This window comes from Phoxinus phoxinus (genome assembly GCF_949152265.1).
Source record: "Phoxinus phoxinus genome assembly, chromosome: 5".
In the NCBI taxonomy this organism is placed as follows: Eukaryota; Metazoa; Chordata; class Actinopteri; order Cypriniformes; family Leuciscidae; genus Phoxinus; species Phoxinus phoxinus.
Window position 1 is genome coordinate 44010594 of NC_136880.1, and position 25000 is coordinate 44035593.

General features: G+C 42.5%; 2 protein-coding genes across 2 annotated transcripts in view; one reads left to right on the plus strand and one right to left on the minus strand.

The window, feature by feature from the left end:
• stk11 (serine/threonine kinase 11) overlaps window positions 1-11170 on the plus strand; it is a 19897-nt gene extending 8727 nt beyond the window's left edge. Inside the window, exons 7-12 of the mRNA XM_079612990.1 lie at window positions 882-1018; window positions 2034-2161; window positions 3289-3346; window positions 4347-4537; window positions 4623-4849; window positions 10723-11170. Of these exons, the coding sequence (XP_079469116.1) occupies window positions 882-1018; window positions 2034-2161; window positions 3289-3346; window positions 4347-4537; window positions 4623-4819 (711 nt within the window). The 3' untranslated portion in view covers window positions 4820-4849; window positions 10723-11170. The remainder of the gene's footprint in view (window positions 1-881; window positions 1019-2033; window positions 2162-3288; window positions 3347-4346; window positions 4538-4622; window positions 4850-10722) is intronic.
• A 2516-nt stretch (window positions 11171-13686) lies between these two features.
• The window catches only part of cbarpa (CACN subunit beta associated regulatory protein a), a 32890-nt gene continuing 21576 nt past the window's right edge, over window positions 13687-25000 (minus strand). The window contains exons 5-10 of the mRNA XM_079613408.1: window positions 24062-24227; window positions 23016-23187; window positions 22026-22224; window positions 20187-20471; window positions 18100-18283; window positions 13687-16943 (exon numbers count right to left, since the gene is read on the minus strand). Of these exons, the coding sequence (XP_079469534.1) occupies window positions 15503-16943; window positions 18100-18283; window positions 20187-20471; window positions 22026-22224; window positions 23016-23187; window positions 24062-24227 (2447 nt within the window). The 3' untranslated portion in view covers window positions 13687-15502. The remainder of the gene's footprint in view (window positions 16944-18099; window positions 18284-20186; window positions 20472-22025; window positions 22225-23015; window positions 23188-24061; window positions 24228-25000) is intronic.

Genomic DNA, 25000 nt, shown 5'->3' on the forward strand with positions numbered 1-25000 from the left:
TGTTCCAATTCGATTCAATTTTGATTCTAAATTCGATTTCGATTCCCGATTCGACTCAATGAATTTAGATTTAATACAAATACTATATTTATTTATTTTTAAACGGTAAACATAAGTTTACGAGTGGTTAATTAATAAAAAGAAATAGAGCCACATTTTAGGTACATTAAAACCCAACTTCAAATGCACACAATGAATAGACAGAATTTTTGTGCAAGATGAAAAATTGATGCTGAAAATTAGACGAGTCAGAACAGCGCATGCCTTGACCAATCAGGATCAGGTTATCTTATGTTTAAGAGAAAACTAACATAAAATCTCACAGCATTAGCGGTAACATGGAGGCTGCACGCCTGTGAACACTGGAGGAAAACCAGTACTGGCTTTTGGGTGATGGGTATAAATAAATATGGAAAAAATCGATTTTTGAACTTTGAGAATCGATTTAAAATCAAGCACATTTTAAAAATCGATTAATCGAAAAATAAAACATTTTGCCCAGCCCTCTAACATTACGCATTTCTGGAACTCCGTCATCGCCATAGAGACCAATGCAGATATATTATACATGCATATTGTGGAAAAGTACACGGTGTGGACGTCAAATATTTTAGATCAGATTCCCATCGGACACACAAATAATCAGATTCGGACGGATCGAGCCTTCCTGCAGCTCACACAGTAGAGCGCCGGCGCTTGCAACGCCAAGGTCATGGGTTCGACTCCCGGGGGAAGCAAGAACTGATAAGAATGTAAATGTGTCTTGAAATGCAAGTCGCTTTGGATAAAGACAACAGCCAAATGTGTAAATGTAAATGACAGTGTGACGTATATCTGAGTAAAATGGCTTCTGTAACGGAACGTTGACCTCTGACCTCCAGGCGCTCCACCCGTTCGCGGAGGACGACACGTGCCGCACGAGTCAGGGGTCGCCGGCCTTCCAGCCGCCAGAGATCGCCAACGGCCTGGACACGTTTTCAGGGTTTAAGGTGGACATCTGGTCTGCCGGGGTCACACTGTGAGTACACACACACACACACACACACACACACACACACACACACACACACACACACACAAGACTGGGAACTTAACAGCTTTGCTATATCTCAGCATTGCAAACCGCATAATCACATTAAAAACACCATTTTCCTTTTTAGAGTTTACTTTACAGCAAAATGTAATTCTGTTCGCATCATTTAATCATTAATTGGTAACACTTTACAATAAGGTTCATTAGTTGACATGAACTAAGAATTAACAATACTTCAGCAATGAATTATCTTAGTTGATATTCATTTACTAATACTTTATTAAAATCAAAGGTTGTATTTGTCAGCATTAGCTAATGAACTGTGAACTGACATGAACACACAATGAACAGCTGTATTTTTTATTATTAACATTAACAAAGATTAATAAATACAGTAATAAATGTATTGCTCATGTTAGTTAATGTTAGTGAACACATGAACTAAAGTTAACTAATAAACCTTAATGTAAAGTGTTACCCATATCTCACCCTTTGAAAATATCTTTATTGTACAAACCGCTATAAAAATAAAGCTAAGTTGACTTAAATGTAAACTTCATTTAAAGTTTTTAGTTATATCTATATAAGCCATATATATATATATATATATATATATATATTCAGTTATTTTGCAATACATGAACAATATATGGTTTTAATGACATGAGTCATTCTCGTTATTCTTCACACACACACAAATATTCTTGCATAGTGAGAGCGACATTCTGATTGGTGGAATTTTCTGTGCGGCATCATGGGTAATGTAGTTTTTCCACCAAAAATTCCGTTAAATATGATTATTTAAAAAGATAAGTTGAAATAATGTGAACGGATGGTTTCAGCAAAAGCACATTCCACCGATCAACAATGAAGCTCACAGTAGGGCTGACTTTAGGTACTTTATATTAATGCTCTATAAGTGTCCCCATGTGTTCTCCTCTTCTCGTGAGCGCCTGCATGTGTTCTGATGTCACTGAACACCTCTGTTTCCCGCCCGCAGATACAACCTGACGACGAGCCTGTACCCGTTCGAAGGGGACAACATCTATAAGCTATTCGAGAACATCGGGAAGGGCGACTACAGTGTTCCTGAGGACTGCGGCCCGCTGCTCTCAGACCTGCTGAGAGGTGAGAGGTCAAACTCTACTTTTACTTATAAAGCACTTTCGAAACCGTTACAGTGGACCAAAGTGCTGTCCATGAATGGTAGATAACTCTTAAAATACATAAAATAACATTAAAACACCACACCCAGGAAATCATACAACCGATCACTCACAGTTCTCAGACCTAATCACATGCCGGAATCTTGATAACATTTTATTATTAACTTATTTTAAATTATTTAACAATTATTGGGATTTTAAAACCACATTTAAAGGGATAGTTCATCCTGTTAATTTACCTTCAGGCCGTCCCAGATGTTTAAAGTCCCCTGTAGTCAATCATTGTATCCCATAAAAATCACCAAAATTACAATTTAAAAGTTTTTCCTTGAAATAATGCCTTAAAATATCTTGACTGTTACTCGACACCATCGCCTCATTTAGTATGCGGGGTTCTATGAATATGCAAATGAGCCTCCACTCACTCACTCAGAGATCCACTGGTTGACGATCACACGTTGATCTGATTGGTTACACGGTACTATGAATATGCAAATGAGCCCCGCCTCCACTCACTCACTCAGAGATCCACTGGTTGACACGTTGATCTGATTGGTTACAAGGTAGTGTGTGACGTCAGAAACACCAGCGATTTCACACCGTGTTTTTGAGTCTTTGGTTCACTGCAGTTTTAAGCAGAAAATACTCAGCAATGCTGTCCACTTATGAACTTACACATGCTTTGTCTTATTAAAAAACACCACATAGACACATAAACAACATTAAAAGCTGGATTTTCCCCACAGGGGGACTTGAGAGTCCCCCTTAAGAGTCTAAAAAACACATACATGCAAAACCAATATAATACCCATGGCTCCTGGCGATACACTGAGGTCTGATGAAGTGACGCATGTTTACATTATTATTGCCTGTCTCCGCAGCTGTGCTGTAATTCACTGGTTTGACCTTTAGATGGCGACATTGTGACACTAATGTTCAGCACTGATGTTGTGTTTGAGCAAACGCTGATGAAACGTGTACACACACACACACACACACACACACACACATATACACACACACACACTCTGGCAATTAATAGTAGTTTGCGTGTGAAGCTCTGCTGATGTTCTATGTTGTTATCTGCAGGAATGCTGGAATATGATCCTGTAAAGAGGTTTTCAATACAGCGCATCAGACAACACAAGTGAGTCCCTCATCCTCACACACTCACACACTCACGTCAACAACATCATTCACATCATCAGCTGATGAGTTGAATATGAAATCATGCAGTTTCGGCTCTCCCTGTCTTCGAGGATCTAATACGCCAGTGTTGATGATGTTCTCAGGCTCCACTAGAACATGTTCTCCTGCTTGAATGTTGATTATTCTCCTCATATTCTCCAGTGTTGCGGCTCCTCTCTTCCCAGTCTGTCAGTAACGCTCTGTTCACTTCCTGTCTCTATGAAGCCCCTCCTCCTGAAAAGCACACTGTGCTCTGATTGGTCGGCTGGAGCAGTGTGTTGTGATTGGTCGAGTGTGTTTGGGAAATGTCCCGCCCCTTACCATAACCGCCAGTTTAACACACTACTAACTAACTCAACCAGGCCCCGCCCCTTTATTGATTTTTTTATCATTTTTATTATTTTCATCTTCCTTTTTCACCCCTTGTTCTAATATATGCAGGTTTGAAGTTAACTTTTTCACTCAGCGGCCAATTTGCCTACTAAATTTGAGTTACCGGCCTCAGAAGTGAATATAAGGCAGTAAAGCAGCGCTCGTTCGTTATCGAGATCAACGTTGATTCAGAGTCTGTGGCACAGTTGTGTGATGGTTTTGAGATGAACACGGAGAGCTGAGAGTGGGAGGAAGAGGAAGAGGAGAATGGAGGGAGTGGGAGAGATGAGCTGGAAATAAACATGGCCTGGATCTGAGGATGAGGAAACTGATGCGGTTGCCATGGGAACGGAAGAGCTCTTGAGGATGTGCAGTAGTGATGATTGATCTCACCTGAGGAACGCCAGATCATGTGACGCTTAAAGGGATAGTTCACCCAAAAATGAAACCCATGATTTACTCGCCCTCAAGTCATCCTAGGTGTACTTCTTTCAGGCCATTAGTCGATAGTTTTAAATATGGATATTGCTCTGAGCGCACGTGACCCTGACACCTGCAGTGATGATGTCACTTCCTCTTCCTGTCAGCTGGGTGCGTAAGAAACACCCGCCCTCGGAGCCGCCGGTGCCCATCCCGCCCAGCGCTGAGATCCGGGACCCGTGGCGCAGCATGACGGTGGTGCCATACCTCGAGGATCTCCACGGTTACGCTGACGAGGAGGACGAGCTGTTCGACGGTGAGGATGACATCATATACACTCAGGACTTCACCGTGCCAGGTGAGCGGGTCACAGAGTGTGTGAGAGAGAGAGTGTGTGTGTGTGTGTGTTCGTCTCTAAACCTCAGTGTTGTTATGTGTAACAGGGCAGGTTCTGGAGGATGAGGAGGATGAGGAAGAGCGAGTGTGTGCGGTGGCCAAGCCGGTGTGTGTGAATGGTACGGAGTCGGCGTCGCTGAAACCCAAACCTGAGCGGCGCTCCAGTTCCTCCTCCAATCCCTCCAGGAAGAGCATCTCAGCCGCCAGCAAGATCCGCAAACTCTCCACCTGCAAACAGCAGTGACCCATCCGCTCCTGCTGCACACCTGTACAGGTGAGAGAACACACCTCACACACACCTCACACACCTGTACAGGTGAGAGAACTCACACCTCACACACCTGTACAGGTGAGAGAACACACCTCACACACCTGTACAGGTGAGAGAACACACCTCACACACCTGTACAGGTGAGAGAACACACCTCACACACACCTCACACACCTGTACAGGTGAGAGAACACACACCTCACACACCTGTACAGGTGAGAACAACCCTCACACACCTGTACAGGTGAGAACATCCCTCACACACACCTCACACACCTGTACAGGTGAGAGAACACACACCCCTCACACACACCTCACACACCTGTACAGGTGAGAGAACACACCCCTCACACACCTGTACAGGTGAGAGAACACACCCCTCACACACCTGTACAGGTGAGAACATCCCTCACACACACCTCACACACCTGTACAGGTGAGAGAACACCTCACACACACCTCACACCCCTGTACAGGTGAGAGAACACACCTCACACACCTGTACAGGTGAGAGAACACCTCACACACACCTCTCACACCTGTACAGGTGAGAGAACACCTCACACACACCTCACACCCCTGTATAGGTGAGAGAACACACCTCACACCCCTGTACAGGTGAGAGAACACACCTCACACACCTGTACAGGTGAGAGAACACCTCACACACACCTCTCACACCTGTACAGGTGAGAGAACACCTCACACACACCTCACACCCCTGTACAGGTGAGAGAACACACCTCACACACCTGTACAGGTGAGAGAACACACCTCACACACCTGTACAGGTGAGAGGACACACACCTCACACACACCTGTACAGGTGAGAGAACACACACCTCACACACCTGTACAGGTGAGAGAACACCTCACACACACCTCACACACCTGTACAGGTGAGAGAACACACCTCACACACACACACCTCACACACACACCTCACACACCTGTACAGGTGAGAGAACACCTCACACACACCTCACACACCTGTACAGGTGAGAGAACACACCTCACACACACCTCACACACCTGTACAGGTGAGAGAACACACCTCTCACACACCTCACACACCTGTACAGGTGAGAGAACACACCTCACACACACCTCACACACCTGTACAGGTGAGAGAACACACCTCACACACACCTCACACACCTGTACAGGTGAGAGAACACCTCACACACACCTCACACCCCTGTACAGGTGAGAGAACACACCTCACACACCTGTACAGGTGAGAGAACACACCTCACACACACCTGTACAGGTAATAGAACACCCCTCACACACACCTGTACAGGTGAGAGATCACACACCTGTACAGGTGAGAGAACACACACCTCACACACACCTGTACAGGTGAGATATCACACACCTCACACACACCTGTACAGGTGAGAGATCACACACCTCACACACACCTGTACAGGTGAGATATCACACACCTCACACACACCTGTACAGGTGAGATATCACACACCTCACACACACCTGTACAGGTGAGAGAATACACACCTCACACACACCTGTACAGGTGAGAGAATACACACCTCACACACACCTGTACAGGTGAGAGAACACACACACACCTGCAAACAGCAGTGACCCATCTGCTCGTGCTTTAACGCTCTGAGTGTGAGCGGGAATGTGAGCGTGCGAGTGAATTTATTAGTGAGCGAGTGTGTTTAGGGTGGGGTTCCTCTAATGCTGATGAGATGCCGCAGTGAATGCAATGACTCAGTATCTCTCTCTCTCTCTCTCGAGTGCTCATGTCTGATGGAGTCGGTGACTCAGACTCTTCTCTCTCTGCGTCTCTCTATATTTAGCGCTCTCGTCTTCATTGGGTGGAAACCTGTTTACTCTTTCCTCTCGCAATACACGGAAATCGCAAATGCATCAAATCACAATGTGTTACGAGAACGGCGCATAATGAATGTGAAGCAGATCACACTGATGCTTACAGCCGTGATCAAGATAGAAATTATCGTTTATATGAAGAAAATGCCTATTTTAAAGGGTCGTGAACTGGATTATTGTATAATGTTTCCTGGGGTGCCCTTGTAATGTTAGTATGATTTTTGCATAAAAATTGTCATAATTTAGAAATAAAAGGCATTTATCCAAGCCTGATTTTAACCTGATTTTCTGTGTACTAGCGGTTTATACTATTTTATAAATAAAACAAATATTGTAGGAATGCACGATATATCGGCCATCATTTCGGTATATGTTTATTTTTACTGTTATAGTTATCGGCCCGATAAGAACAGTTGCCCGATATATTAAAGCTGAATAATGTAATATTTCCTTCAGATGCGCAATGTTCAAAATGATGGTTATGAATTGCCTAAAATATGATTGGAATCACTTCAAAAAGGAAAATACAGTAAATTGATATCAGCTACATAAAAGTATAATAAAAACATTATAATTGCGTATTTAAATTATGGCTTTTATATGGTGAGACTTTGTATTTGTAATCAGGCTCTCAAAAATGATATAAAAATTTGGATTTACATTTATCGGCCAATATATCGGTTATCGGCTTTATCGGAATAAGAATTATAGGTTATCGGCCAATATATCAGTTATCGACTTTATCGGAATAAGATTTATCGGTTATCGGCCAATATATCGGTTATCGGCTTTATCGGAATAAGATTTATCGGTTAACGGCTTTATCAGAATAAGATTTATCGGTCAATATATCGGTTATCGGCTTTATCGGAATAAGATTTATCGGTTAACGGCCAATATATCGGTTATCGGCTTTATCAGAATAAGATTTATCGCTTATCGGCTTTATCGGAATAAGAATTATAGGTTATCGGCCAATATATCAGTTATTGGCTTTATCGGAATAAGATTTATCGATTATCGGCCAATATATCGGTTTTCGGCTTTATCGGAATAAGATTTATCGGTTATCGGCTTTATCGGAATAAGATTTATCAGTTATCGGCTTTATCAGAATAAGATTTATCGGTTATCGGCTTTATCAGAATAAGATTTATCGGTCAATATATCGGTTATCGGCTTTATCAGAATAAGATTTATCGCTTATCGGCTTTATCGGAATAAGAATTATAGGTTATCGGCCAATATATCAGTTATCGGCTTTATCGGAATAAGATTTATCGATTATCGGCCAATATATCGGTTTTCGGCTTTATCGGAATAAGATTTATCGGTTATCGGCTTTATCGGAATAAGATTTATCAGTTATCGGCTTTATCAGAATAAGATTTATCGGTTATCGGCTTTATCAGAATAAGATTTATCGGTCAATATATCGGTTATCGGCTTTATCGGAATAAGATTTATCGGTCAATATATCGGTTATCGGCTTTATCGGAATAAGATTTATCGGTTATCGGCCAATATATCGGTTATCGGCTTTATCAGAATAAGATTTATCGGCCAATATATCGGTTATCGGCTTTATCGGAATAAGATTTATTGGTTATCGGCCAATATATCGGTTATCGGCTTTATCAGAATAAGATTTATCGGCCAATATATCGGTTATCGGCTTTATCGGAATAAGATTTATCGGTTATCGGCTTTATCGGAATAAGATTTATCGGTCAATACATCGTTATCGGCTTTATCGGAATAAGATTTATCGGTCAATATATCGGTTATCGGCTTTATCGGAATAAGATTTATCGGTTATCGGCCAATATATCGGTTATCGGCAGAGGTGGGTAGAGTATCCAAAAACTGTACTCAAGTAAAAGTACAAGTACTTCTAGAAATATTTACTCAAAGTAAAAGTAAAAGTAACAATCTTAATAGTTACTTGAGTAAGAGTAAAAAAGTATCCAATGAGAAAACTACTCAAGTAGTTAGTTACTAGTTACTTCGGATCATAGGCCGATATATATGATATATATATAAAACATTTAGATATTTTTTATTTAAATGACTATTATTATCATAATTAGTATCCAATGAGAAAAGTATCCAATGAGAAAACTACTCAAGTAGCTATAGTTAGTTACTTCGGATCATAGGCCTATATATGATATATATATATATATATATAAAACATGATATTATTTAGATATTTTTTATTTAAATGACTATTATTATCATAATTAGATAGGCTATCTTTGCCACAAAAACAGAAGAGACAAGCATTATTTCTGCCATCTGTAGCCCGAAAATCATTGCCTGTCCTTTGGTTTGTATAATAGTAACTTATACAACTACAGTTGGATTATTAGACAATGTCGAAATATAGTGAATCTGCAGAGTTTGCATTTAAAGGCATGTAAAGGGAAACATTGACACAGAGAAGAAAGAGTTCAAACTCTTCACATGTGCTCGCGCTGACCGCTACTGAACATCTGAACACAAACGACGATCAAACGCACATCGACGGATCTTCTTCTGTCTGTTCTCCAAAATGTAGCTAATCAAATGTATATTTCTGCATGCATGTTTAAACTGGTCAACAGTGTCTAAGGCAGGCAAAGGCATTCGTTTTCAAGTTGAGTTCGCACGCCACTGCGCAATACACACACATTACCGCGGGATGGCGGGTGTTCATTTCATATGTGGACAATGGTAGCTTATTTATTGTATAAAGTAATGTATAGGCCTATGTCCAAAAAAATGGGTAATGTCATACTTTGAAGTAGTGCTATCATATTGTAATAATCTGTTTGGTTGTAAAATGTATTACCTGAATGAAATTAAATCGAATATCGTCCTGTGGAACGATATTCGTTCCACAGGATATATCGTCCTCAGCATACGAAGATAATAGAGATCTTCATCGCTGGCAAAAATTATGCATTTGCAGATTTGCTTTCACTTAACTGTACTGTAGGTCCACAGCCACTTCATCCAGCTTTCTTAATGTTCTTAAATCTTCCTGTTACGACTCCGAGTCGAGTGTGAATTGAAAGCGCTTCAGACGATTCAGTGCGTGCAGGAAACTGAACAGATCATACAAACTGATTCGCGAACCGATTTAGACAGATCTGCCCACTTGTTTGATGAAGTCTTTGAACAGAATCGACTCAAAAGAGTGATTCATTTGTGAATTGAGCATCGCTCATGCCCAGAAAAAAGATACAGCGCGCTTGGAATAAACTATGCATTTAACAACACTTACTGCATTAAAATAAAGTAACGAGAGGAACGTCGCTCAACGTAACGAAGTAAAAGTACCGTTTTTTTATTAGAAATGTACTCGAGTAAAAGTAAAAAGTACCCACATTTAAATCTACTCTTAAAAGTACAATTTTCCCCAAAAAATACTCAAGTAAATGTAACGAAGTAAATGTACTTCGTTACTACCCACCTCTGGTTATCGGCTTTATCAGAATAAGATTTATCGGCCAATATATCGGTTATCGGCTTTATCGGAATAAGATTTATCGGTTATCGGCTTTATCGGAATAAGATTTATCGGTTATCGGCCAATATATCGGTTATCGGATTTATTGGAATAAGATTTATCGGTCAATATATTGTTATCGGCTTTATCGGAATAAGATTTATCGGTTATTGGCCAATATATCGGTTATCGGATTTATTGAAGTAAGATTTATCGGTTATCGGCCGATATATCGGTTATTGGTCAATATATCGGTTATCGGCTTTATCGAAATATGAATTATCAGTTATCATATCGGCCAAAGTATTCATATCGGGGCATCCCTAAAATATTGCATTAAAGTAAATGTGAAATTTTGAAATAGACTGCAATAGTAAACCCTTTTCTAATAATCTTATTTACAACTTCAGAAAATCATTTTTTACAGTGTTTGCGTGTTCGTCTCGGCTGTCACTGTCAATCAAGCAGCTTTAGATCGGTTCTGTTGGGTTAATAACTCGACTCTCTCTCTCTCTCTCTGCAGGTTTATGTTGTTTCCCAGCAGTCGATACTGAACGCTGCTCCCGACGCACACTTCTGCCATGATGATGAGGATGATGATGAAGAACACAGGTGCCAGGACACTCGTTTCTCTCGTCTGGACTGACTTGACTTGAGAACGCTGTTAAAGAGTGGAGATGTTTCCCACAATCCTCCTCTGTCGCCGAGGATCATCCGTTCGGTTTCTTCCCGATCAGCACCCGAAGACCTTCCGTTTAGTTTTAGACCGTCTTTTAATTTACCGTTATTAACTGCAGACTGACATCAGCTGTAGAGAGCAGACGATGATGAATATACGATGTTAAACTATAATCTGCATGCTGTGACGAGAGCTGATCGCCGCAGGACGTCTGGGTTCATTTCCCCCATTTGGTTTGTTTTTCCCCATAATTATTTTTTAAGTATTATTTATATAAAACACATCCCAACTGAAGCTGAGGCTCATGGTCCTTTATTTGCATGCTTGTTTGTTTGATTGGGAAAGCGGTTTCGCCACAACAATGCTTCATGCTCGATGGAACGTCATGGGTTTAGGACACATGACAGAAAGACAGGACATCTGATGTTCACTCGGTTAATCATGTCGTTTCAAATGACGATCACAATTCATTCCGAATACATGCGTTTTCTTCTGCAAGTCAGCTTTATGTGGTCAGCAGTTGAGAAAGTACAGCGCATGTGTATCAGTGTATTAGACCCGTGCATTCTCTCTTATAGTGACCGCAGCCTGATATTCCCTCTGCCGTCTGTGTTCAGTGTTCATCAAACGAGGAAGAGGAGTCTCGCTGCTCGTGACGGAAGCATACTGACTTTAAAAAGGATGAATCGGTTTCATGGCTGGGAAACAATATTAATGTCCGGCAGGTGTGGTAAAACCTTTCATAGTTGCCGTTCGTAAGCCTAATTTTTCTCTATTTTGTTTTCTAAAGTATAAAATTAACAATTTCTAAACGTAAGTTTTTCTGGGGTTTTGAAACTGAAGTCCTGGAAAACCCGGGATAACAGACATATTTGTGGAAAGGTATTTGGAAAGTGCTTGAATTATTGAAAAGACAATATATGTGCAATTAGTGTTTAATTGCATTGATAGTCAAAGTTTCAAAGTTTATTTATAAAGCACTTTTTAAAAACAGCAAGTGTTTAACAAAGTGCTGTAGACGTATATCCTATTATATCAATGATAAACAGTCAGCAGCACAGAAATAAAACAACTCTCACATAGTGTCAAATGCCAGACTATAGTAATAGGTTTTAAGACTAGATTTAAAACCAGCAAGTGTTTGAGCCGGTCTGATGTACAGGGGCAAACTCTTCCAAAGCTTCGGTCTGCCAATGCTCCTCCACCTCTACTCTTCAGCTTTACCCGTGGGACAACTAAAAGCAAGTGGTCAGCAGACCTAAGCGCTCTTTCCAGAGCATTCTGCTGGATCACATCAGACGGATATTTAGGTGCAAGACCATTAAGAGATTTAAAAACAAACATCAAAATCTTAAAGTTAATCCTGAAATGGACAGGCAACCAGATGAAACGACCACATATGAGTCTTCTAGAGGCCATTACAGTAATCCAGACGCGATCAGATACAAATATGAAGAAGTCTATAAAAGACAGGAAAGAGTTCACCTTGGTGAGTTGTCTCCATTGGAAAAAAATAGATTTAACTACCTAGTTAATCTGTTAAAACAATCTTTTCAGTCAACATTAACACCACAGCTCGTCTGATATAGATATAGAGGCATTTCTCACGGCTACGAGTGATGTTGCTCATATAAATATCCAAGTGTATGAGACAGCTTTAATTCTTCAGCTCAATCATATAGTGAGAATAAATCAGTTTTAATAAAGAAAGCGTTAAGGAGATTCGTGTCACTAATATTATTATAAACAATTAAAAATCTCTAAAATGACTCAATATAACACTAATTGTAAACGATAACACTATTTTTTTATTATTTTTTTTTCCTTGGTTCGTCTCCGCATGGCTCCGCCCATTTTCCCAGCATTTTTCAAATATTGCCAGTTAGGCTCTGACCTCTGACCTCTGGGTTTAGTTACTGTATTGATACTAAAACTGAGTGTGACGTGAGCAGCGGGAACATTCTGAGAAACATCTGACTGATAGTGAAGAATCCCTCGAGCACAGCAGTCTGTTGTTCAGTGTGTGTGTGTGTGTGTGTGTTTGTGTCGTCAGTGTTTCTGCATGCAGGACTCGAGCGCATCGACTCGTGTGTGTGTGTGTGTGTGTTCTGCATGCAGGACTCATCTGTGTGTGTGTGTGTATGTGTTCTGCATGCAGGACTCATCTGTGTGTGTGTGTGTGTGTGTGTGTTCTGCATGCAGGACTCATCTGTGTGTGTGTGTGTGTTGTCAGTGTTTCTGCATGCAGGACTCGAGCGCATCGACTCATCTGTGTGTGTGTGTGTGTGTGTGTGTGTGTGTGTGTGTGTGTCTGTCTGTCTGTCTGTCTGCATGCAGGACTCATCTGTGTGTGTGTGTGTGTGTGTGTGTGTGTGTGTGTGTGTGTGTGTGTGTGTCATCAGTGACGCTCAATCCCTGAGCCTGTGATCTTCTTCTGCACATCCTCGAGTCAGCAAGTATTCCCGTGATCAAGCAAGCCGAAAATCAAATGATTTAAAAATATAACATCATTATGACTCTGGATTCTGAATTATATTTACACAGTATTTAAAATCCATTTATTCACTTTTTGAGCATAGACCTGAAAATTAAATGTCCGACTTAAACTGCCGTAAATCTTGAACGCTTTAGACGACAGATTATTGGCAGATGATTATTAAAGTTGTAAAAAGTGAATTTAAAAAAAGTAACAGAATTGTACGTATTGTTATGGAAAAATGCACAAAAATACTTTAAAAAATGTTTATATGAAAAATATATTTTCAAAATCATGTTTTACTCTAAAACGGCAAGAAAATCCAAGCCATAAATCTAAACAAGTAGTGTTGAGATGTGAGTGAGATATCTCAGTAAATGATCTCTCAGTGAGTGTGTCCGGCTGCAGTACCGAACGCTTCCACTAGAGGAAACTCATTCATTTTTGACCGCAGTGACTATTTTTTTCAGCACCAACCTTTTCAAATCATGTTCATTGTGTTCACACGGCAATCGCCAAAACCTTTACCAAGTGTCGTACCATTCCAATGAAGTTAAAGTTCTCAAACTCCTGTTCACACAACAGGAAGTGATGTCATGCGTTTGTTGATGGCCGACTGCTGGTGGAAACCTCTTCTTTATTTGTAGCTCTGCAGGAAACTCTTCCTTCACACGATTGATTCAAAGAATCTGCAATTATTGTTGTGAGAGGAAAAGGCCAGACTGTCCAGAAGCGGGTCATCTCTGGCGAGTGACCCCTGCACGGCTGTTTCCATGGCGACGACCCCTTGGATACCTCCAATAGCAGCAGTTCAGTTCCACAAGCACTCATTTTTTTATTTTTGCATTATGTAATACTTCATTTTGAGCGTTTCCTTTGATGTGTGTGCACATTTCCCTAAAACTCACCAGATGAATCGAACCGTTCAAACTACCCAGCATGCATCTCTCAGTTCACCATGAGCATTTTCCAAACAATTAACAAAAGTCATTATTGTTTAAATAAAAAGATAATTTAATAAAAATGAGAGAAGTACGTCTCATTTGCTTAGTGATTTAAATCAGTCAACCTGATTTTCTCATGTTTTTTTTCCACAATAAACATGATTTTTGCATAAAACCAACAAAATTACCTTTATTGCAAAGGAATCATAATTCAAAAAAATTAGATGTAGATGTATATACAATTTCCTACCCTGCGTTCTCCAGTGCTAAACATGATCTGAGTATGAACTATGGTCATAAATGTCTCGCGTATGATATGAACACTGAGATATTGAGGCTGATATCCCAGACTGCAACATTGTTTTGGTCCAGATCCGGTAAACGTGGAAGACACTATGTTGCTGTTTGGGATTCTTAGCATCAATGGTTTAGTAATGAGGACTTGTGATGTTCTGAACAGTGCATTGTGGGATATATAAGGATAGGTGATGATGGGAGTTTATGTCTGGTATCAGATCTCAGCCTTCATGGTTCGAAGCACGTCACAGAAAGCGAGATCTCGATTGGTTTGATTAGAAATGACCCGTGCTGATTTCTGAAACGGTCTCACAGTGGACGTACCTTTGACCGCAGATCAGTGTGTGTCTCTACTGTCCATTAGAAGATGAGATGAAGTTCAATTCGCCTTTGGCTAAGCCACGCCCTAGAATGTAGATTGACCAATCACAGCGCAGCCGAGAACGAGCTCCGACACTTCTTCACAGCGCTCCATTGACTTTAACACCGGCGTCTCATATGTTTGGTCTCGGCAGGATATTACCGTCGTAGTTTTATCAGAAATATGGTTAACCGTTGTGCCTGGGGCATTTGTAACACAGATACGTGTTTCCCAGAGAGGTTGGAGGGGGGGTGTCCGTTTTTCCCTTCCCAAAACCGGTCAAATCCTGACAAGTGTCGTCTTTGGATTAAACTGTGTGGACGTCCTCAGTCAGCGAAACCCCTCAAGATCAACAACACACTTTTGTGTTTTAACCTTACTGTGAGTTACACTAGTTAGACAGTTTGAGATGGTTGAGATTCCAACAATATTGTTCCTCGGTGTCGTTACCGTTACAGTTGTGGTGTCACTTTGCTATTCTCCTAGAGTTAGAGCGATTATTCAAACTTTATGGTTATAGTTATCATTCTTGGCGTAGCCGGCGAGTTATTCTTCAAGATCTGTTGAGGTGCGGCTGACGTTCACGGCACACTCTTGAGCTCCTCTTTGAGTCCTCAGATTAGAGTAGATCCGATCGTCCAGCATGGATGCCAGTTTGTCTGACGGACTGATGTCCGTGTAGGTGTGATGCTTGTAGTCCGAATCAGGCATGAGAGTGTCCGTATGGGAATGCAAATATGTGGTCGGCGGCGGCCCGTCGCGGTCCACGACCTCCATGCGTGAATGTTTATGTGAGTTAGCAGTTGTCCCAAAGTCCTCCAGTATCCCACAATCCCTCGCGCTGTTTTCCAGCGGTTGTGATGAAAAGAAATGCCGGCTTGTGTTGTTGCTGCTGTTGTTTGCGTTTTCCTCCAGATCTGGACCAGAACTTCCAGCACCCGAGGGTGGACCAGCATCCGGTCCGACTGTTTCCGGCTCAGGCGATTCTGTTCCCGCCGCTCCTTCGCTTCCCTCCTCATCCGCCGCGCTAGCAATGCGAGGCAAGGTGCTATGATAGCGTGTGTCCAAGGGGTAGTTAGCGCTGTCGCCTCGGCGTAGCGGATAGCAGCGCTGTCGCTCCAGGGATGGCGAGTATCGGGCAGCTCCGGGATCGCTGTATTGTTTGCTACGCTGCCATTGCTTCCGGAGATGAATACGGGAACGGTGGCGGTGTCGTAACGAGGGTGACCCCTGCTGGTCAAACTGGGGATCATGCCGAAGGAATTCGTTAAACAGCGCCTCGGTCTTCTCGTCGATGCTGTAGTCTCGCCGGCGGAAGCGAGGCCTGGGTTGCGTTTCTTGGGAAGCTTTCGCCTCGTCTTCCAGCTCCTCTTTAAAGAGTCGTGCCTCAAAACTATCGCAAACCGTGCCTTTGCGGCCAGAATTGGTGAAAAAGCGCCTGCGTTCGGATGCCGTCTTCGCAGAGCTACTTCCAAAAAGCCTAAGTTCCTCGGGAGCCTTGCAAGGAGCCTCGATTGAGGCGTATCCGCTGTCCATTTGCAGGAGCTTCCGGTTGTTCGTCTCTCCCTCAGAATCTACACTGTCCCGTGCGTTTCTCCTCAACCCGGCGTCCCGGACCACATCGTCGTATGGCAGCTCACCGTCCCCGTCCATGTCGTCGTCGATGTCTTGCGACTGGTTATTGGGGACGCCTGATCTTGACGCTCCCGCTGAACAAACGCTGTCCGCGTCGCTGCGAGTGGAGTCTCTGTCGTTGCTGCTCAGGTCCGAGGAGGCGTACAGCTCCAGCGACGCTCTCAAGCTCCAGATGTCCCGGTACAAGCTGGGCTGATCTAGACTCTCCTGACGACTCGGTGGACCGAACTCTCCTGAAGCTCCTGCCGTCATCTCTTCCCTGTCCTCCATCTCCTGGGATGAGGCTGGAGTCGTGTCTTTGGTCACTGCATCCGTGTTGTGTTGGAGCTCCATTACAGCCTCTACCTCTAACCTGAAGGGGTGCAAAGACACGATGTCAATCGCCAACACACTCCCCAGACAGAAAGGTAAACATTGTAATAAAGGTGGGATTCTATCACTATCACACTTAATTAGCAGTGTGTTATATTTAGGAGGATCTGTTGACAGAAATGCAATATCATATACATATCTATGTTTCCAGTGGTGTGTAAAGATCTTACTTAATGAAGCGTTGTGTTTTTATTATCTTAGAATGAGCATTTCTCTCGAAGCACACCGCGGGTCCGCTTACATCGACATGTTTCTACGGTGGCCCTGAGCGGACACACGCGTTTCCTCACTATGTTGTTCTTCATGATAAGAAGCGCTAAAGTCAGCGAATAAAACACTGACACAATGATGGACAAGTCACAATAATATACGCAATAACATCGTTTTACTGAATAATTAAGTAAACCTAATTTCTTAATTTATCTTTGTAAAGAAACCTCATTGCTTAACTGGCTACTCTCTGCTGTCTCAGACGACGACATCACTTCCTGTCGGTCACCGTAACTTCTGTTGGGTGCGATTCACAACCTCACCACTAGATCCTGCTTAAAATACACAGTGCATCTTTAAGTCTTATATTTGTAATAGAGGCAGATTGTTCCAGACAAATTAATAATCAGAACTTTATAGAATCTTTCAAAGAATTTAGCAACAAGTAATATCAATTTGACTAAGATTTGCCACCATATGCTGCTGTCTGGAAACCCTGCCCTAATTCAGGAGTGTTCAATCCTGATCCTGGACTTTTGTGCATCTATGCAAGCGCATCAAAGATGTCATTGTTCATCATTGTAGCCAATCACAGACATATGTGGAGCGTGTCAAGACAATGGCCAATCAGAGGTGTTTAAGAATCTGTTCAACAGCGCTCAAAATGCTAGAGGGAAATGCTGGTATTGTCACATTTTTTTAATTTAGTGCTGACTTGGTACCGAAGTCGGTACTTTTGACAACTCTACATCGAGGATTGTTTTGGAATTAGACTGTGACTCCTGAAATTCGGATCTGGGCCGACACCATGTTGCTGTCTGGGAACCCTTCCCTAATTCAGGGGAGTTCAATCCTGATCCTGGACTTTTGTTCCAACCTGCAGGATTGGACACCCTGCCCTAACTTCTGGGATATTGTGACTGTACCTGCTGAGGGCCTGAGGAGCGTCCAAAGCACCGGCCGAGAGGCGTCTAGGCGTCTCCATCTGTGGCTGAGCGGGAGGTTTCTCCAACAGAAAGTCACCGACTCCACCCTGCAAGTTTTCTTCTCCCTGATCCAGAGTCTCACTGGCCGCCCGCTGCCTCTGAAACACACGTCTCCGCGGAGAACCTAAAAGAATAGCAGGAATAGCCAGGTGAGAATATGCACAGATGACTCTAGTGGACTTAAGCCGGTGCACACTGTGCGATTTAGGCCGTCTGAGACAAATTTAGCAAATCCTAAAAGAATCCTCTGATCCTAGGCTAAAATCTGAAGTCTTTGATCGTTACTTTGACGTGTTCACCGACAGCCGATTAATGACCACAACGATCAAATTTTACCTCAGATGAAATTCTGGCAGTGTCAGAAGATTTGACTCTCAGTCCTGCAGAGATTCTCCTACGACCACCATCAAATTATCTTCGTTTTTCAAGACAAGCCGTGACAAGTTAACGTTAAGCCCCTTTCACACAGCGCGTTGATTCCGGGAAATTGCAGCAAAATTGCCAGAGTGCCTTATGTGTGAGCGCACACACGTCCCGGGATTGATGCCGGCATCGATTCCGGGTTGGGGACCTAGTAACATTGCCGGGATCAGTCCCGGAACGCCCTGTGTAAACAAGAAGCCAGGATCAATGCCGTAAGCGGTGTGTTGTAGTGACGTGCCCTCGCGCGACTCTAGAAAGTTTGTGTTCGTCATCAACAAACGACCGAAGCCGAGACCAGGAGCTCCTCACGATCCGCGCTGAAGCTGAGAGCGCTCGCCAGCTCTGTGGAGCGGGACGCGGTGCGCTAGTGTACATGTTTCCGACGCGTCCGCTACACGTCTCATCCTGACGTCACGTGTCTTTACGGGATCTTACCGGGATGTGTGTGAACGCACTCAGAGATCCCGGAAATTCACTGGCATTATCCGTGTATTTTCCGGAATCTCTGTGTGGAAGGTTTTCTTTGTAGCCACCGTTTAAATCCCGCGCGTAACGCAGCGACAGTCACACTTTGAAACCTTCTAAGGCATCATCATCTTAACCACGGAGAAATCTTACAAGTGACTGATTTTTATAACACTCTACATAGGCAGCATCTGAGGCATGTGACCGTCTTATATTAGTATTATTTATATACTATTAAGCTATTATTTTAATTTCATAGTTATACCATTTATTTTTGTCATTTACATTTTTTTATTTAACAGTATTTTTATTTCAGTTTTACTCTTAGTAATTTTAGCACTTCAACTTTTAAATTTAGTCTTTTTTAATTAAGTTTTTTTTTTTTTTAAGTTGAAGTGTTTCATCTAATATTTATATTTTATTTCAGCTTCACTTCAGTTAACAGAAACATTACACTTTTAGTTAACAACCCAGGACCGGATCACTATGTTGCCGTCTCGAAATAACAATGCTGAACTGTGAAATGCTAATAAACATTAAAAAGTACAGTAATCCATACAGTAGTCCAGAACTATTTTTATCAGTGCATTTTGAAATATGATGGATATATGATTTTGAAAGGAAGAGGTGCAGAAGCTGCTCGCCTCACTAATGACCGCATGTAATGCAATCAATGCTCGTTAGCAGGAAATGAGCAGCTGTACTGACTGACCTTCACATCAGGTGAAGAATAATGGCATTATTTAATTTCATTAATCATATCATTCATCTATCAGGAAGCAGATTGGTCCTGCGCTCTTGGTTGAAGTCTGAGAGCCAATCAGATCTCACAACAGTCACGTGACTGAGCTACTCTAGCCGTATTAATCCGGTGTTGATTCCTCTTTTCCAGGATCACTCAGAGCTCATTGTTTAAGGATTTTTGTGATTTCTGAGCAATATTGCAGCTCATATCATGAGAAATCATAATTGTTTAAGTTTCGAGAAGTGTTTAATGAGACTGAACTGCAGAAACAATTTGGTCTGAAGTCAACTTTCACATCAACACATATGGACAGTTTATTCAATTCATTTATTTGTTCATTAATTATTATATACTTATTAGGAATTCATTATTTAATGATTATACGACACATCACCTCTCATATCAAGACTCGCTGCTCTCTGGATGGTGTCGAGTCTCCATTTCTTGACGCTGAAGAACGGACCCGCTCCCTCCAGGCTGGCGTGGCGTCGGAGCTTAGACAGGAAGTGGAACACGGTCCCCTGAGCCGGACAGGAAGTGACATCTCTGTCGATCAGCAGGCTTCTGCTCATCACCTCAATCTGGAGAGGAAAACCAGGAGTGAACAGATGGTGGACGTGAAGATGGTCACAGGTAACATGGCTGAATCTCAGGAAAACACCCGGCTCATAATACAATCCTTAATTAAACATATTTAAAGCGGTGGTATAATGCCCCTTTTTACAAGATGTAAAATAACTCTCTGATGTCCCCAGAGTGTGTGTGTGTGTGTGTGAAGTTTTAGCTCAAAATACCCCACAGATATTTTTATACAGCATGTTAAAATTGTCACTTTTTAAGGGGGCAATAAAAACGCGTCATTTTGTGTGTGTCCCCTTAAATACAAATGAGCTGCTGCTCCCGGCAAAGAGGGCGGAGCTTCAAGAGCTTGTGTGTGTGTGTCTGTCTGCTACAGTAGCCACGCCCCCAACTCTCCGCCTGCTACAGTAGCCACACCCCTAACTCTGTCTGCTACAGTAGCCACGCCCCCAACTCTCCGCCTGCTTTGGTAGCCACACCCCTAACTCTGTCTGCTACAGTAGCCACGCCCCCAACTCTCCGCCTGCTACAGTAGCCACGCCCCCAACTCTCCGCCTGCTTTGGTAGCCACACCCCTAACTCTGTCTGCTACAGTAGCCACGCCCCCAACTCTCCGCCTGCTACAGTAGACACACCCCTAACTCTGTCTGCTACAGTAGACACGCCCCTAACTCTCAGTCTGCTTTGGTAGCCACGCCCCTAACTCTGTCTGCTACAGTAGCCACGCCCCTAACTCTCCGCCTGCTTTGGTAGCCACACCCCTAACTCTGTCTGCTACAGTAGCCACGCCCCCAACTCTCCGCCTGCTACAGTAGCCACGCCCCCAACTCTCCGCCTGCTTTGGTAGCCACACCCCTAACTCTGTCTGCTACAGTAGCCACGCCCCCAACTCTCCGCCTGCTACAGTAGACACACCCCTAACTCTGTCTGCTACAGTAGACACGCCCCTAACTCTCAGTCTGCTTTGGTAGCCACGCCCCTAACTCTCCGCCTGCTTTGGTAGCCACACCCCTAACTCTGTCTGCTACAGTAGCCACGCCCCCAACTCTCCGCCTGCTACAGTAGCCACGCCCCCAACTCTCCGCCTGCTTTGGTAGCCACACCCCTAACTCTGTCTGCTACAGTAGCCACGCCCCTAACTCTCTGCCTGCTACAGTAGCCACGCCCCTAACTCGCAGTCTGCTACAGTAGCCACACCCCTAACTCTGTCTGCTACAGTAGCCACACCCCTAACTCTCAGTCTGCTACAGTAGCCACGCCCCTAACTCTCTGCCTGCTACAGTAGCCACACCCCTAACTCTGTCTGCTACAGTAGCCACACCCCTAACTCTGTCTGCTACAGTAGCCACACCCCTAACTCTCAGTCTGCTACAGTAGCCACGCCCCTAACTCTCTGCCTGCTACAGTAGCCACGCCCCTAACTCGCAGTCTGCTACAGTAGCCACACCCCTAACTCTGTCTGCTACAGTAGCCACACCCCTAACTCTCAGTCTGCTACAGTAGCCACGCCCCTTTTTTGTTTTGTTCACATATTTTAGTTTTTCACTTAACTAACTGGCCTAGGGCCTGCAGTTCTATGGATGTTTTGTTCTCCATGTCTCCGCACCAGTCACGTGACTGACAACTATGAATTGTTGTTAGTTCATGATGTCACCAAATGAAACGGTCCTGCAGTGTTCCTGCGTTTCGTAGCAGTGATGATTGCAGTGACTCACGGTTTGGGATCGGGCCGGTTTGCCGGTGTGTTCGCCGCTGGTGTTCAGGGTGGAGTTGAGTGTGTCTCCCGGAAGAGCACAGCTGGGGCTTTGACTGATCCACAATCCTGGAGGCTCCGGCACGGGGCCGTCAGCGGGCTGCACACACACACACATATTTTTATTTGCTCTGCTCCTCAACTTAGTGCACAGACTACACAGGCTGCATTTTAATGCATCATGTGCATCAGCCTCCAGAATATGACCAGTATGATGAAGAAAAATTCTAACTCAGTATCACATCCATCCTTTATGGAGCAGTTGATCCCAGAATGCATTGAGACAAAGCAGTGAAAAATTGTACGGTTTTTTTATTATTATTTTTTTTATTCATTGAATTGGTACGAAACTTTTTTGGTTTTGGCACTTGCTGTGTGAACACACAAACAAAAAATCATGGACATGATTTAAAAAGGTTAAATGGTCCTGAAAACAATAGTCACATTTGTGTTCCTCGCGGTCAGAACTAGCGCATTGGAAATGAACGTGAGACAAGTTTCCTCTAGTGGAAGCGTTTACATCATTTACTATCCGAGATATCAGACTCACATCTGGAACAAAACTTGTTTAGATTTATGGCTTTGATTTTCTTGCACTTTTAGAGTAAAACGTGATTTTGAAAATATATATTTTATATAAAAATTTAAAATAGTATTTTTGTGCATTTTTCATATCAATACACATAAAATTCTGTTACTGTTTTCACTTCAGCAAAGAGATCAAACTTCAGTCTGTCGCTCTAAAGCATTCAAGATTTACCACAGTTTAAGTTGGAAATAAAATTTTCAGGTCTATGCTCAAAAAGTGAATAAATGGATTATAAATACAGCGTAAATATAATTTAGTACCATGAAATCCCCTAAAAAATATGAATTAAAAAACATTATCACCTGGAATATGGAGAGAGACGGGTGTGTTGAGGGCTGTTCCGGGACCGTCACGCTGTTCTCCGGGGAATCGCACTCCAGGATGGTGAGGATCTTCAGCGCCGGCGCCGCGATGTGCAGGTGTGTGAGACGAGCTTTCTTCAGGTGATGGAAGTCTCCTTCTGTGAGTGTGTACCTGAGAGAGAGAGAGAGAGAGAGAGAGAGAGAGAGAGAGAGAGAAAGCGAGAGGGGGAGAGAGAGAGAGAGAGAGAGAGAGAGAGAGAGAGAGAGAGAGAGAGAGAGAAGGGGGGAGGGGGAGAGAGAGACAGAGAGAGGGAGTGGAGAGAGAGACAGAGAGAGATAGAGAGACAGAGAGAGAGGGGGGGAGAGGTAGAGAGAGAGAGCGCAGGAGAGAGAGAGGTAGAGAGAGAGAGAGGGAGGGAGGGAGAGAGAGAGAGAGAGGTTCAGTATAGAGTAGTGCTGCACGATTAAACTGATTTGTCTCATCGCGATTATGAAAACGCAAAGACTGAGATGATCTTTTCTGCGCAGCTTGTCAGTGAAGCGCGGCTCAGTAAACGCGGCTCACTCTGAAAGCACCGAGTTTGAGTCGTTTATAACGTGCATTTAACATCAAGCATCTTCCCAAACATGAGCAGCATTTGTGAACCTCGTCCAACAAAAGACAACATTTAATAACACGGGTTTACTCCAAACTCACTTCATAACGAGATAGTTTTTGAATAATTTCGACTTTTTATATTAATTTCGACTCAGTATCTCATAATTCTATTTTTATGTCATGATTATGACTTTGAACGCAGTGTTACTGTGAGTAAGTTAAAAAAGTAATTAGCTACTAATCACACCTTCACTACTAGTCAGATTACTGTACTAATTACTCTATAAAAGTTATTAATTACTTATTAATTGCTGTCTAAATCCCATAATAACCTCGATCAGTTGAACAATATAAGGATATTTTAATTCTTTTTAAATAAAGAATATAAAGAAATAAAGGAGACTTTTTAGAAGTATTTGAAGTGAGAGGTTAAGAAACCGTGTCTGACCTTCGACCTTTCTCCTGGTCTCTGGCGCTCTGATCAAAGATGGCGGCCTCGTTGAAAGACACCCGTCGCCCGGTGAGGGACGCGGACAGGAAGTGATCCGTGTTCGTATCGCCATGACGACCGGAAGTGGACAGCGGATCACCACTCTCGAGTCTGATGGTGATGTCTGAGGAAGAGGAAGATGAAGATGAAGTCCCTCTTTTCAGGAGGATGATCATACACCTCATACAGTGTTGGGGAAGTTACTCTAGAAAAGTCTTTAATTACTAGCTACTAATTACATCTTCAGCAGTTTAATTAGATTACGGCCTTTTAAAAGTATTGCATTACTTATTACTGATTACTTTCTAAATCCTATATCACCCTCTAACTGCTGAACAATAGAAGGATAGACTCTTAATTCTTTCAAATAAATATTATAAAATTGCATAAATTATTTTTTAACTGATATTTTAAAGGCAAAGGTTACATTAAAAACATATATTTTAACATTAGACGTTACATTTTTATGTTAAATCCAGTTGTTTTAAATAGTCTATATAGTGTTTAATGCATTTGCATCAGAAGTATCTGTCTTTGTGAAGGGAAAAGTCGTTATATTACAGTAATTAGTAACGCATTACCCAACACTGACCTTATATTGTGTCTTAAATGACTGCTAATTAAATTTGGGATTTGTTAAATTCATTTAATTTCACTGTTTTTTATCTCAGACAATCGAATCTTCATTGATGTTTTTTTAAGAATTGTTTATTATTTTACTATTGTTTACAAAACTGACCATGATCAAGATCCGGTAATTACTTTTGACGAGTATCACACTTATCAGTGTTTTCGATATTTAAATCAAGTAGACATTTAACGGCTTATTTTTTCATATTTCTTAAGTCTGTATGACCAAAAATGACAAGGTATTTTAAGTCTATTTTGCTGCTGTGT